At 35.7% G+C, this 16094-nt stretch overlaps 1 protein-coding gene across 3 annotated transcripts in view; it reads left to right on the top strand.

Moving 5' to 3' along the window:
• Window positions 1–306: 306 nt before the first annotated feature.
• The window catches only part of LOC123588687 (disintegrin and metalloproteinase domain-containing protein 5-like), a 122886-nt gene continuing 107098 nt past the window's right edge, over window positions 307–16094 (top strand). For 2 of the 3 annotated variants that reach the window (XM_045459810.1, XM_045459807.1), the window contains exons 1-3: window positions 307–480; window positions 967–1046; window positions 15816–15871. In XM_045459810.1, the coding sequence (XP_045315766.1) occupies window positions 426–480; window positions 967–1046; window positions 15816–15871 (191 nt within the window). In that variant the 5' untranslated portion in view covers window positions 307–425. Of the gene's footprint in view, window positions 481–966; window positions 1047–15815; window positions 15872–16094 lie in introns of those variants that run through there. The other variant, XM_045459820.1, reaches the window with a different exon arrangement.

Genomic DNA, 16094 nt, shown 5'->3' with positions numbered 1-16094 from the left:
TTGTTATCAGTAACTTGAGCATTTTTATCTTTGCTCTTTCTCCTCACTGTAACTAGAAATTACTTCAGAAGTCGTCGGACTAAGTACAAGATATAAACAAAAGCCTACCAGGCACCACCCTAATCTGGGAATTGAAAATTTCACAGCCTTTCCTTCCTTAATAAACCCGATGTCTGTGGGTCTTGACAGTCCGGCCTTGAGCCCTCCCCGGTCTGCCCGCTCGCTGCACGTTACCATTACCGAGCTAGCTATGCCACCTCCAGCGGCACGGGGAGAGGAGAGCCCCCAGTCGACCTCTCCCTTGAGCTCCTCCCTGAGGCGCCGCCTGCGCTTCCCCGGAGGCGCCCTGCGCGAGCTGGGCCTCCACCTTCCTCAACGCTTCAACTGCTGTTACACCGCCAGCCGGGCTCCAAGACAGCGGAGCCATGTTCCTTGTTCTGGTCCTTCTCACCCGACTTGGAGAGCTGCACGCAGACCCCCGTAAGTCTAGATACTTGTTCCCCCTCGCCATCAGCCCCCGGAGGGATTGTGTTCGCTTAGGGGGCTGTCATTTTTGGTCCAGGCCCCAGACCCAGACCTTATCCCAGCCCCGCGCTCTCCCTACCCACTTTCTTCTTGCCCCTCGCTTGGGAGCCTGTGGCCAAGAAAGCAGAGGCAGACTCCGGGCAGAAAATCTTTTCACGTCTCTGGGTATTCTTTATGTAAAACGGACACAAATGGAATAAGGGGTCTTCCACGTACAAAATTTTGCTGTTCTAGAAATAGTCGCATCGCCATAAAGAAGCTGTCAATGATGTTCTGATTTGGTGACTGCTGTCCTTCACCTGCTTCACTGAAAATTGCAGGTCACTCTTGAATTCAGTATTATCTTTCCCCTGCAAAAAATAGAGAAACAAATGTGGAATTGGATATGGACAATGTAGGATTACAGGTATATCAAAATAACTTTGCTTATTTTTGTTTTAGATCCCGATAAAACATTTCTGGAAACCACAATTCCTGAAAAGATTTCATCATCTGATGCAAAAACAGATCCAGAAAATAATGTAATTGAGAAATATTTTTATATCATAAATTGGGCAAAGTTGCCTTTTATATTAAGACCAGAGTTGCTGAATGGAGGCAGGAACTCAATTCTTGGAGGCAGAGCTGATGGCTGGAGCAGGGAACAAGGAACATTTTGAAGTGTATGAATGTGTGTGACTTTATATGTGTGTGTGTGTTTCTGTGGAAGATGAAGGATTTTAAGGGTGGGATCTACCATGGCCAGGGCCAGGGAGAAGCTGGCAAAGTGCCTGACTCAGGCAGAAAATGTAAGGGAATGGCAAAAAAACAGATTCCTCCAGGACCGGGATTAAGGTAAGGTGAGCGAGGTGAGTCAGGGTCAGATTCTGTCTTGATTTAAAACTTTGATAACTTGTTCATCATGATTTTTTTTTTTTTTGCACTAATTTTGATGTCTTAAATATTGCATTGAAGTAGTTTTTTGTTTGTTTGTTATTGAGTTTTCTGGTCCCCCAGTGCTAGTCCTAGCCCAGGTGATTTCCTCCAGCTTATTTGCCTCAGGTTTCAGAGTCATTGAGACTGAAAGGTGATCTGGTAATTAGCCTATAGATGGCTTATATAGCAATTAGCACATAGGTTTAACAGTCTGAGCTTGGATATTGGTACATACTCCTTCTCTAATTCCTCAGGAAAATCTGTTTCTCACATGGTTCCTTCTATACTATAGGATAATCTAATACTAGTCATAATTCTGGTCTCCAAATTTATTTTTATCTTTTAGTGGTTTTTTGAAAACCTTCCCTCTGTTTCACATGAGGATACACTGTATCAGGTTTCTCCCTCCCCCATTTCTCCCAGTTCTCTGAAGGTAGCCTCTCCTCCCATGTACTCTTTACATTTTCTTTCTTTAGTAACTAGGTTTGTTTTTTCTTTCTTTCTTTTTTCTTTTTTTTTTTTTTTTTAACCACTCAGTCCCCAGCCCCTACCCACCAAGTGAATTCTTAGCTATGCAAAGTATATGAGTGCTACTCCAGCTTTTTTTTTTTCTGATTGGAAAGAAGGGGTTCCATTGGACTTTTTGTTTAATTCACTTTTTCCTGAAATGAATAATACCAACCCTCTCTATTACTTATTACTGAGAAGTCTTTGATATTGTCAATATCAGTATCAAAGACAATAGTTGACTTGTCCAATATCTAGCATTTAAAAAAAATTATTTAATAAAATGGAATTTCAGTGTGTTTCTTTTGACGATAACAGTTTTAAAAGCTTCCTTTTAATATTTTTGCAACAGTAAACTATTCCTAATGTGGGGTGTGATTGTATTTTAATATATTCAGTATAATATGAGGTAGGACCTGCAAAAGTAAGAATGCCTAGAAGACATATAGAGAGCTCCCAGATTTAAGAAATAAGAACATGGGGGTACTCAATTAATTTTGAATGTTTCTAATTGCTCTGCATATGTATATAAAGATAAAAAAATATTTCATGGGGCTTACTATATAATTATAAATACTAAAAGTTATTTTTTGTTCATCTGAAACAAATTTTAAGTATTTTTGACTAATAAAAGAGGTGGAACTGAAATTAAAATATTTATTTGGGGTCTCAGAATTGCAATTCAGGAAGCACAGATTCCATAGCAACCCAAATTGTGTTCCCTCAGGCAACAAAAGTAAGACAAAAGGGGGTGCTTGTATAGTTGTTTACAAAGAATTTTGAGCAATGTTGGTGGAAAACTAATCTTGTCTGAATATAATTAGTTGCTAAGACTATCACTAAGAAAAATCTCTTCCTGTAATGAGTGTTTGGACTGAGTTGTTGGAATATTTGCAGTTTGGCCCGATTCACAGGTTTGGCCTAGTCAAAAGTTCACACCATGTGAAGACGCGCCTGAGTTTCATTTTCTTAATGGCCTCCTGGATCCATTTTAAAACCCCTTGACATAAATGACTCCATTTTATTTCATCTTTCTCAGTATCTAAATTATTTATATACCTTTTTCTTAAATTGTATTTCCCTGATGATTTGACTTGCTTTAGCAGTAGTTCCTTGTTCTGAAGAATTTGCTTCTAAAATGATTTGCAGTTATTCCATTTAATTGTAACATAGTTTCTGCAGTTGGTCGCATCCGATTTATTTCATTCTTTTTCCCAGTGAACATTTGTTGGTAAACACACACACACACACACACACACACACACACGAGATTAGCATTGTGAAGTTAACAACTCTAATCATTGCTCTTGTTAGCTTGCTTTTGCATTCTTTAAAATGTCTATTGACAAAACCAGAATATTGTCATTAAATTTTATTATCTTCTCCAACATTGCACATGATGCTTCCATTTCTTCCCATACTGGGAAACTATTTAGTAGTATCCAGATAAAAGAACAGAATTCTTCAAGGTATTAAAACTCTTTCAAAAGATAGAGCAAGTACCATACTAATTATCCACTTCAAGTTGGAATTTCTTGTTCATAAGGCATGTTTTCCCCTTTAAGAACATACTTGACAACAGAGGGATACCTTTTGTTCATATAATTTATTTATTTTTTAAATTTACATCCAAGTTAGTTAGCATATAGTGCAACAATGATTTCAGGAGTAGATTCCTTAATGCCTCTTACACATTTAGCCCATCCCCCCTCCCACAACCTCTCCAGTAACCCTCTCTTTGTCCTCTATATTTAAGAGTCTCTTATGTTTTGTCCCCCTCCCTGTTTTATATTATTTTTGCTTCCCTTTCCTCATGTTCATCTGTTTTGTATCTTAAAGTCCTCATATGAGTGAAGTCATATGATATTTGTTTTTCTCTGACTAATTTCGCTTAGCATAATACCCTCTAGTTCCATCCACGTAGTTGCAAATGGCAAGATTTCATTCTTTTTGATTGCTGAGTAATATTCCATTATATATATATATATATATATATATATATATATATATATCTCACTTCTTCTGTATCCATTCATCTGTTGATGAACATTTGGGCTCTTTCCATACTTTGGCTATTGTTGATAGTGCTGTTATAAACATTGGGGTGCATGTGCGCCTTCAAAGCAGCATACCTGTATCCCTTGGATAACTACCTAGCAGTGCAATTGCTGGGTTGTAGGATAGTTCTATTTTTAATATTTTGAGGAACCTCCACACTGTTTTCCAGAGTGGCTGCACCAGTTTTCATTCCCACAAGCAGTGCAAAAGAGATCCTCTTTCTCTGCATTCTCACCAACATCTGTTGTTTCCTGAGTTGTTAATTTTAGCCATTCTGACAGGTGTGAGGTTCTGGTTTGGATTTGTATTTCCCTGATGGTGAATGGTGCTGAGAATTTTTTCATGTATCAGTTGGCCATCTGGATGTCTTCTTTGGAGAAGTGTCTATTCATGTCTTTTGCCCATTTCTTCACTGGATCATTTGTTTTTTGGGTGTTGAGTTGGATAAGTTCTTTATAGATTTTGGATACTAACCCTTTATCTGATATGTCATTTGCAAATATCTTCCCCCATTCCATTGGTTGCCTTTTAGTTTTGCTGATTGTTTCCTTCACCATGCAGAAGCGTTTTATTTTGATGAGGTCCCAATAGTTAATTTTTGCTTTTGTTTCCCCTGCCTCTGGAGACATATTGAGTAAGAAGCTGCTGCGGCCAAGGTCAAAGAGGGTTTTGCCTCTAGGATCTTGATACTTCCTGTCTTACGTTTAGGTCTTTCATCATTTTGAGTTTATTTTTTGTGTATGGTGTAAGAAAGTGGTCCAGGTTCATTTTTCTGCATGTCGTTGTCCAGTTTTCCCAGCACCACTTGCTGATGAGACTGTCTTTATTCCATTTGATATTCTTTCTTGCTTTGTCAAAGATTAGTTGGCCATACGTTTGTGGGTCCATTTCTGGGTTCTGTATTCTGTTCCATTGATCTGCGTGTCTGTTTTTATGCCAGTACCATACTGTCTTGATGATTACAGTTTGTAATACAACTGGAAGTCTGGGATTGTGATGCCCCCAGCTTTGGTTTTCTTTTTCAAGATTGCTTGGGTGTTTGGGGTCTTTTGTGGTTCCATACAAATGTTAGGGCTGTTTGTTCTAGCTCTGTGAAGAATGCTGGTGTTATTTTGATAGGTATTTCATTGAATATATAGATTGCTTTGGGTAGTATTGACATCTTAATAATATTTGTTTTTCCTATTCAGGAGCATGGAATATTTTTTCATTTTTTTGGTGTCTTCTTCAATTTCTTTCATAAGCTTTCTATAGTGTATAGATTTTTCACCTCTTTGTTTAGATTCATTCCTAGGTATTTCATGTTTTTTGGTGCAATTGTAAATGGGATCAATTCCTTGATTTCTCTTTCTGTTGCTTCATTATTGGTGTATAGGAATGCAAACAATTTCTGTGCATTGATTTTATATCCTGTGACTTTGTGGAATTCATGTATCAGTTGTAGCAGTTTTTTGGAGGAATCTTTTGGGTTTTTCCTCATAGAGTATTATGTCATCCATGAGAGTGAAAGTTTGACTTCCTCCTGGTAGATTTGGGTGCCTTTTATTTCTTTGTGTTGTCTGATTGCTGAGGCTAAGACTTCCACTATGTTGAATAAGTCATATGATATTTGAGATTTCATCCCTGTCTTGTTCCTGACCTTAGGGGGAAAGCTCTCAGTTTTTCCCCATTGAGAATGATATTAGCGGCGAGTCTTTCGTACATGGCTTTTATGATCTTAAGATACTATCCTTCCATACCTACTTTCTTGAGGGATTTTATCAAGAAAGGATGCTGTATTTTGTCCAATGCTTTCTCTGCATCTATTGAGAGGATCATGTGATTTTTGGCCTTTCTTTTATTGATGTGATGTATCACACTGATTGTTTTATGGATATTGAATCAGCCCTGCATCTCACGCATAAATCACACTTGGTTGTGGTGAATAATATTTTTAATGTATTGTTGGATCTGGTTGGCTAGCATCTTGTTAAGGATTTTTGCATCCATTTTCTCCAGGGAAATTGGTCTGTAGTTCTCCTTTTTAGTGGGGTCTTTGTGTGGTTTTGAAATCAAGGTAATGCTGGCTTCATAGAAAGTGTTTGAAAGTATTCCTTTTTTTTTTTTTTTTTGGAATAGCCTCAAGAGAATAGGTGTTAACTCTTCTTTAAATGTTTGGTGTTTAAATGTTCTTTAAATGTTCTTTAAATTTTTCCAGAATTCCCCTGGAAAGCCAACCTGCCCTGGCCTCTTGTTTCTTAGGAGATTTTTGATTACTAATTCGATTTCTTTACTGGTAATGGGTCTGTTCAGATTTTCTATTTCTTCCTGTTTCAGCTTTGGTAGTGTATATGTTTCTAGAAATTTGTCCATTTCTTCCTGATTGCCCATTTATTTGCATATAATTGCTCATAATATTCTCTTATTATTGTTTGTATTTCTGCTGTGTTTGTTGTGATCGCTTTCATTCTTGATTTTATTTATTTGGGTCCTTTCCTTTTTCTTTTTGATCAAACTGGCTAGGTGTTTATCAATTTTGTTAATTCTTTCAAAGAACCAGCTTCTGGTGTCATTGATCTGTTCTACTGTTTTTTTCTTTTTTTGGTTTCAATAGCATTGATTTCTGCTCTTATCTTTATTATTTCCTGTCTTCTGCTGGTTTTGGGTTTCATTTGTTGCTCTTTTCCCAGCTCTTTGAAGTGTATGGTTAGGTTGTGTATCTGAGACCTTTCTTTCTTCTTTAGGAAGGCCTGGATTGCTATATACTGCCCTCTTATGACCGCCTTTGCTGCATCCCAGAGACTTTGGGCTATGGTGTTATAATTTTCATTGGCTTCCATATACTGTTTAATTTCCTCTTTACCATCTTGGTTAGCCCATTCATTCTTTAATAGGATGGTCTTTAGTCTCCAAGTATTTGTTATCTTTCTAGATTTTTTCTTGTGGTTGATTACAAGTTTCATAGTGTTGTGGTCTGAAAATATGCACGGTATGATCTCGATCTTTTTGTACTTGTTAAGGGCGAATTTGAGTCCCAGTATGTGATCTATTCTGGAGAACATTCCATGTGCACTGGAGAAGATGTGTATTCTGCTGCTTTAGGATGAAATGCTCTGAATGTATCTGTTAAGTCCATGTGGTCCAGTGTGTCATTCTAAGCCATTGTTTATTGATTGATTTTTCTGCTTAGGTGATCTGTTCATTGCTATAAGTGGGGTGTGAAAGTCCCCTACTCTTATGGTGTTCCCTAAAAATTGACATGTGTATACCTAAGATCTATGATGATTTCTGTAGTTGCAAAGAGAGCCATTGCAGTCTTTAATTATTGCAGTGGATTTCAATTGGATACCTGAAATTTTGCTTGCAATTTTAGAATCAGAAATACTTCTGGCAGTTGTACATTCAAATAGTCATTTAAGTAGAAAGACTGGTGATATGCTATGTGAAAAACCATTGCAGTGTCTATTGCAATTCTTAGATCTTCTAAATTTTTTTCAATCCAAAAAAAATGTTGTATCACCTTTTTTGGTACTGTATGAAGAAATGACTCATCTCTTTTGTTTAGTTGTTAATATATGTTGCCTTATATTTGACTTCCCACCATTTTTATGTAAAAGAACAATTGCATACTGTACAAAGAGCTTCAAAAGGACTTTTTCCTCGGTTGATAAAACTGTTTAGAATTTTGGCATTTGGAATTTAAATGTACACAAGAAATAGACAATAGTCCAAAATATTTCAAAAGGAATCGAAAATACTGAATTTGATCATCTTGCAGCTGGATCAGTGCATCTGTACAAGTCCAGACTCATAACTAATCATGAACAAGTTGAACCATTGAAAGGGTTGCAAAGTTGGAAAATAAACAGTAAGTTCAACTAGATATGTGATTCAAAAAAATAATGAACTTCCAGTTAGCCTGTTGTAGTAAACACAGTCTTCCTGCAGAAACCCAGAGCTAATCTTACATAAGGTTTTGGGAAGCCTGGTGTTCAGCGATTAGTGAGATTTCAGAAGGGACAGTGCTTAGGTATTGACATGTTTTCAACTGTGTTAGTGGTTGTTGGAGTAAGGCTGCTTGTTGACCATCTCACTTTCAGAATCCTCCTCAGTGGAGTGAGGCACTTAAACTTATCTCGAAGCTGGGGCTGTTACTGCTTTGTTAACTTTCAGAAGCTAGTTATTTGAGTGTGGCTGTTGGTGACTGGCTGATTGTGTGCTTCTGATTGTGTGCTCTGACCAGAAGTTCTCTCTAATTGTAGTTACTTGTTCATGACTTGGGACTTTGGCCAAAGAAGAGCCTTTCCCTTTCATGAATATGAAAAATAAGTACTTAAAATTGTTTTAAAAAAATCTTTATTTACTTTTGAGAGAGAAAGAGAGACAGCATGAGCAGGGAAGAGGCAGAGAGGGAGTCACAGTATCTGAAACAGGCTCCAGGCTCTGAGCTGCCAGCACAGAGCCTGATGCGGGGCTCGAACTCATGAACCAAGAGATCATGACCCGAGTCAAAGTCAGATGCTCAACTGACTGAGCCACCCAGGTGTCCCCAAAAATAAGTACTTTTAATTCTCCATCTCTCATTTTTGATTTCCCTCAGAAAAACCTATAGGGAGAGTTGAGGGATAATATCGGTCTTTATTTCTGAAGGTATGATTTTTAGCTCAAGTTGCCATTTAAATTATTTAAGCACCAGTTACTCTGGTGGAAAAGAGCTTTGACTAGCAAAGTTTTGTAATGTACTGAAAAAAGCTGAATACAGAATATTTCGGGTGTTCTGACAAACTCAATACAGGGCACAGGGTAAAAATCATTAAACTCAGGACATGTCTATACATACAGGATGCCTGGCAACCCTAAACACATCCCAGGGTCTATTTAGGAATGAATTTTTTTTTTACATATTTCTTAGTGTCTCAAATGACTTCTTTGAGTTAAGTAGAGGAATTAAAGGCAGCCTAGGCCTGTTGTTCCAAATCTTCACATGATTTGATCAAAGAGAACACTCATTACCATACATTACACACACACAAAAAGGCCTACTTAGTTTAGTGGTCAAAGAAAGAAGTCCTACTAAATGCTTTTCCTTTTTTCTTCTTTGGTTTCTGGGCAAAAAAGTATCATGATACAAACATTTTGCTCTAGAAACATATATCAATAACAAATGTTGCTGTAGTAATGATTCCTCCTGAAGCATGAATTGACTGAGTCAAGGCTATTTGAGAGGAATTTGACAGTAAGGTGGAGTCTCAGGATATTTTCTAACACACCAAATTTATGCCAATGGAAGCTGCTCTTTACAACCCCTTGGAACTTGATTTTTATTAATATTCTTCAATGTCTGTGTCCTAGTATCTTATAGGGGTGGTATAGTGTTTTCATATTGCTTGGTTTTATTTACATAATAATGTTTGCATACTTTTTTTCCCCACCATAACCACCAGACCCCTAGTTCTATGTTAAATGAATTTTGTGAATGATGGTGGTATGTGTAATTCCTTCCACAAGAACAAAGTGAACAACATAAAAAATCTTTGTCATTCTTCCTGCAACTGAAAGTTTTGCTAATAGAGCAAACTAAAGAAGACATGTCCACATATAAAATATGGCCTAGAATATCTTTGAGATCCTCACAGCCTCCCCTCCAGTGCCCCCCATATAAAACAGTGAAAGTGGGAAATTCATTAATTTTTGCTTAGTTAGGAAGAATTATTAACATGCTACAGAATGTCATCCAATTCATTCCAGCAATGATGTAATATGTTCTTAAGAGGGATTTATAGGTCAATTTCTGTGATTAATTTGATTCAAATGTAGTGTTTCTGGAAATACTATATAGAGGAATTTTTTGGACCTCAAGTGCAGATATATACTCCGATTTCATAGTGTGCTATGATTAATGGTCCCATCAAGCCCCTTATTGTTATACTTTCTCCTTTATTCCTATAGCCCCCATTCCCATTTCCCTCTTCCATCTGATGATAACCATGCCTGTGTACTTGATATATTTCTTTACATCTATATATACATTTGTATTCAATTGTATTAGACAGAATTCTTAGATGGCCCTCAAGAGTCTCACTCCTTGATGTACACACTGTACAATTCTGTTCTCTTGCAGATCAGTGAGACCTGTACATTTGATGGAGTAATCATTGCATTGATTAGTTTATGTTTCACAAGACTCTATTACAGCTTTCTGGAGTATTTCTCCACTTGACCTCAGAGAACACACAAATTGCCATGATATGAACTGCCTATGGGGACCTTGTGGCAAAGGAACCATTGGCAGTGTCTTTGAGCTGAAGGCAGCCTTGGCATCCTTCCCTCCCCCTTAACCCCTGACAATCACTGATCTTTTCACTATCTCCTTAGTTTTCCCTTTTCCAGAATGTTCTATAGTTGGAATCATATAATAAATAGCCTTTCCATATTGTCTTCTTCCACTTAGTAACATTCACTTAAGTTTCCTCCATGTCTTTTCATGGCTTGATAGCTCATTTCTTTTTAATGCTGAATAATATTGCATTGTCAGGATGTACCACAGTTTATCCATTCACTTACTGATAACATCTTGTTTGCTTACAAGTTTTGGCAATTATGAATAAAGCTGCTACAAACATCCATGTGTAGGTTTTTGTGTGCACATAAGTTTTCAGCTCCTTTGGATAAACACCAAAGAATGTGTTTGCTGGATCATATGCTAAGAGTACATTTAATTTTGTGGGAAACTGCCAAACTTCTTCCAAAGCGGTTGTACCATTTTGCATTCCTGCCTGCCTGCAATGAAAGGGAGTTCTTGTTGCTCCACATCCTTGCCAATATTTGGTGTTGTCAGGATTCTGGATTTTGGCTATTGTAATAGGTGTGTAGTAGTAAATCTCATTTTAATTTACGATTCACTAATAACTTATGATGTGAATATCTTTTCATATGGTTTTCTGCCATTTGTATATCTTCTTTGGTGAGGTTCAGTTATGGTATGCCTAGGTTCAGTTCTTTTGCCCATTTAAAAAAATTTTTTTAATGTTTATTTATTTTTGAGAGACAGAGAGGCAGAGAGAGAGGGAGACACAGAATCCAAAGTAGGCTCCAGGCTCCAAGCTGTCAGCACAGAGCTTGATGTGGGGCTCGAACTCACGAACCACAAGATCATAACCTGAGCTGAAGTCGGACGCTTAACCAACTGAGCCACCCAGGGGCCCCTCTTTTGCCCATTTTTAAATGAGATTGTTCATTTTCTTTTTGTTGAATTGTAAGCGTTCTTTCTATATTTTCGATAACAGTCCCTTATCAGATGTGTCTTATACAAATATTCTCTCCCAGTCTGTGGCTTGTCTTCTCCATTGTCTCAAAACTTAACCAATTAATCTCAATTTATTCATCCTTTATTTCCTTCTTATTGCTATTTGCATTTAATTTAAGAAATTTTTGTCTACTGTAGGGTTATGCAATATATTCCTGTGCTTTTGTGTAGAAGCTTTATATTCCTTTTACCATTTAGTCTGTGATCTATCTGGATTTTTTTTTCTATCATGAGATAGAGAAGTCAAAGTTCATTGTTTTTTTCCATATGGATACTGAATTCACCAAGCAGCATGTACGGAAGACCATTTTTCCTCACCATATTATAGTGGCCACCTTCAGTTTTTACGTAAGGTCAGATAAGTATATATTTATGGCTCTCTCTGGATTCTCTATTCTGTGCCATTGGACTGTTTTTCAAAACTCTGGCCCATATTTCACTACCCTAATTACTGTAGCTTTATAAGTTAATATAAATTGGTGTGGGCACTCCTAACTTTATTTTTTTCATATTCTTGTCTTGACAATTCTAAGCTCAATTTGTTTATATCCACAAATGACCTGCTATGACTTTATTGAGTTTTCATTGAATCTATAGATCAAATTAGGGGAAATTAAACAATATTGAGTCTTCCAATTCATGTACATGGTGTACCTTTCCATATATTTTAGTTTTTCTTTCGGTAAGGCTTAGAAGTTTTTATTTTTGATGTCTTGAAAACCTTTTCTTAAATTTATTCTCAGTGTTTTTCAACATATTTTAATGCTGTGACAAATGGTGTTTCTTTATGTTAATTTTCTAATTGTTGGTTGTCGATGAATACAAGCTAGATTATCACAATTTGATGAGATTTGTTTTATTATTCTTCATATGACCTATTTTGAAAGATGTTATATGTGCATTTGAATATTTCTTTTTCAGTGATTGGATGTAGTATTGTATATACGTCAGATAAATTTAGTTGATTGTGCTGTCCAAATCTTTATGGCTTTACTGGTAGTACTCTTGGGTCTTTTCTATAACTGATAGAATTATAAAATCTCCACATATGCTTTTGAATTGTATATAATTTATTTTAGTTCCATCAATTTCTATTTTATATATTTTGGAGATATAATATTAAGTACATATAATGTTTAAGACTGTAACTTTTTTTAAATTGATGCTTTTATCATTATAAAGTGTCCCCCTTTATTTCTTGTAATTCATTTGGAATTACATTATATATTGCTTGCTATTAGTATAGTTATCTTTCTTTTGGGTATTGTTTGCATGGTATAACTTTTAATCCTTTTATTTTCAGTGTTTTGTATTTAAAATGCTTCTCTTTTATATAAAAGTGTGTAATTATTATTTTTAAAATTTATTTGGTCTTTCTTAATTTTCCCTTTCCTCTGTTTTTATAATTCATGATGTGATTATTATTCTAATTTATCTTTTTAGGCTATTAGTGATGTATTCTTTTTTATTCTTTTAATGGTTAACCTTGTGATTATAACATGTGTCTTTAATTTTTTACCTGCTACATTAAATTTGTATTTTTGCCACTCCCTGAAAAGCTCAAGGACCTTAAAACTTTACTCCATTTATGTTCTTTTTGTCATTTATGCCATTGTCATATATCTTACAACTATGTTTTTTTTTTAATGAGAATAGCATTTACTATCATTGTTTAAAACAAATGATATTCACTAAATTTACTGACATACTTATTTTTCCTGTGGTTTTCATTGTCATACATTTTCATCATTCTATCTTGGAGCAACTTACTTCCCATTAAAAAAGAAACACACTATTTTTAGTGTTTCTTTTAGTGTAGGTTTGCTGTCAGTGAATTATGTCATTTCCTCTTGTGAGGAAATGTGTTTATTTCACTGTGTATCTGCTGGATATTTTTGCTGGATATAAACTTTTGGTTGGATATCATTTTCTTTCTTCACTTTAAAGATACCATTCCATTGTCTTCTGGTATCCATTGTTTCTGTGGGAGTATGCATACTTTATTTAAAAGCCTTTTGAGAGTAATGCACCCTTTCGTTCTTGTTGCTGTTTAAATATATGTTTTTTTGTCTTTTTGTTTTAGCTGTTAGAGTATGATATGCCTAGGTTTGTTTTCTTTGTATTCATTCTATTTTGGATTAATAGAGTATTTGAGAGTGTGAGTGGACATCTTTCATAAGTTTGGAAAATCTCAGATATTATTTCTTTTTTTTAATGGATTTTATTTATTTATTTATTTATTTATTTATTTATTTATTTATTCATAGAGCGTGAGTGCAGGAGCCAGTGGGGGTGGAGCAAAGGGAGAGGGAGAGAGAATCTTAAGCAAGCTCCATGCCCAGCATTGAGTCCGATGCAGGACTCAATCTCACTACTCTGGGATCACTACTTGAGCCAAAATCAAGAGTTGGATGCTTAGCCAGCTGAGCCACCCAGGTGCCCCAGGCATAAATTATTGATATTTAATTAATATTTCTTTCATAGTCTCTATATCTTTCTCCTGTTTTCAAAACTACATGAATGTTAGACATTTTTAATGGGTCACACTTCTCTTATTTTTGTTTTGGTATTAATTTCACTTTGTCAATCTGAGTATTTTCCACTGACCTATTATATTCCTGTTCACCAATCCTGTCTTCTACTCTGTCTGATCTTCTCTCAAGCCCCTTTTATTGACTTTTTAATAGAAGGTATTACATTTCTTTCTGCTCTAGAATTTCAGTTTGTTTATTAGATATTTTACTCTTCTGAAAATCTCCATATTTTTCTCATTTTAGTCATGGTTATTATACATACTACCTGTAGCTTTGTTATAATTATCTATTTGTTTTCTTTTTTGCTGATTTTGGTAATTTGATCCTGTTTTTGCATTTCACACAATTTTTTTATTGAAAGTTGGTGTAATAGTTTGCTAGGGCTTGCATAACAAGGTAACACAAACCATGTGCCTTATACAACAACAATGTATTGTTTCACAGTTCAACAAGGAGACTAGAAGTCCAAGATCAAGTTGTTGGCAGGGTTGATTCTTTCTGAAGACTGTTAGGGAGAATCTGCTCCAGGTCTGTCTTCTTGGCTTATAAATGGAATCTTTTTCTGAATTTTCATAGGCATTCCCCTTTGTGTATGTCTGTGTCTAAACTTCCCCTTTGTGTTTTTGTTTGTTTATTTATTTATTTTAGAGAGAGAGAAAGCATGCACCTGCACACAAGTGGGAGAGGGAGAGAGAGAGAGAGAGAGAGAGAATGAGAATCTTAAGCAGGCTCCCTGGTCAGTGCAGAGGAGCCCTATGTGGGGCTTGATCCGTAACCCTGGGGTCATGACCTAAGCCAAAATCAGTCAGATGCTCAACCAACTGAGCCACCTAGGTGCCCGTAAATTTCTCCTTTGTATAAAGGTGTCAGTCAGATTGGTTAATGCCTACCTTAATGACCTAACTTTATTACTTCTGTAAGGACCCTATCTCCAAATAAGGTCATGTTTTGAGGTCCTGGGATTATAAATTCACATATAACGTTGGAAGGAAGGAGACACAATTCAACCCAACCATTTGGATATTGTGTATGAAAAGTTTTAGAAGCTCCAGATAATGTCTTTTTGGATTTTTTTTCTCTTCCTGTCAGTTTTGTACATTTCCTATTATTTAAATTCTACTTGTTTTGTAAGCTGTGTGGATTTAAAAAATGTATTGATGCTGTCTTATTCCATTTATTTTTAATTATATTTGTTTAGTAACAAGGTATTTTTGGAGGGCACAATTCTCAAGATCCTCACCAGATTCCACTTATACTTATTTCTAGAGTGCCATTAAGATGACTCTTTCAGAACATTTGTCTGTTGCAAAGAATCTTGTTCTGCTAGAATACAAAGTTAAGGCACTGAAAACTTTTAAGAGGCTATTTCTCTTGTTAAAATTATCTTTAAAAAGTAGCTAAATAAATGACTTAATGACTCTTATATTTTCTGTTATCTTCTGGAGGGTTTTCTAGACATGTCTCTGCTTCCCCTCTATCCTCTCTCACATTCTATTCCAGAGGAGTTTCGTTGCTTATGTGTGGAAAGCAAAGTGCAGTGGTACTTATTATGTTATACTGCTGGAGGTGTAGTGCATTTCCTGTAGTGCTATCTTTTGGAGTATTTATTCCATTGAGCACAACAATATACTTTTTAGGAGGTCTGGGAGTAAACAAGCAACAGATTCTTTCAAGTGAGGTGGGCGTCTTTGGCATTTGCCTTGGGCATGGTGAAGGGTGGTATGTGTCTAATCCAAAAGGTAATAGTCATTAGGCAAGATTCTCAGTCAGAAATGTTACTTAGGGTGAATAATAGACAGCGACTACTACCTCGTTCTCCATTTAGAATTCCGAGGCTTCAAATAGTCACATGGGAAGGGAAACATATGTAATGGTTATATCTTATTATTAATTTTGTCAATATTTTTAAAACATAACTCAGAAAAGAAATTATTTAGCATATGTTATTTACAAGTATTTTCACTGATTTTTTTTGGATACTCATGTTACAGATTGCTTATATCATTACAATAAAAGGAAAACCGTATTTTGTCCATCTCAGAAAGCAGTAAGTAAAAATTTTATCCTTTCAAATTTTAATTCTCTGGTTTCTTGTTTTTTAAAAATAGGTATGAATAGAATAATTTCAATTCAGATGTATATTTAATACCTATATATATGTGATACTTACTGCATATTGATTATTGGGTAAAATCATAGGCATACTAAAGATAATAAAACATGATCTGCAGTTAAAGAATTCATATATATTCAGATGAAATAATGGAGAA

The sequence above is a fragment of the Leopardus geoffroyi genome, chromosome B1 (genome assembly GCF_018350155.1).
Source record: "Leopardus geoffroyi isolate Oge1 chromosome B1, O.geoffroyi_Oge1_pat1.0, whole genome shotgun sequence".
Taxonomy (NCBI): domain Eukaryota; kingdom Metazoa; phylum Chordata; class Mammalia; order Carnivora; family Felidae; genus Leopardus; species Leopardus geoffroyi.
This window is presented reverse-complemented; position numbering and strand designations above follow the sequence as displayed.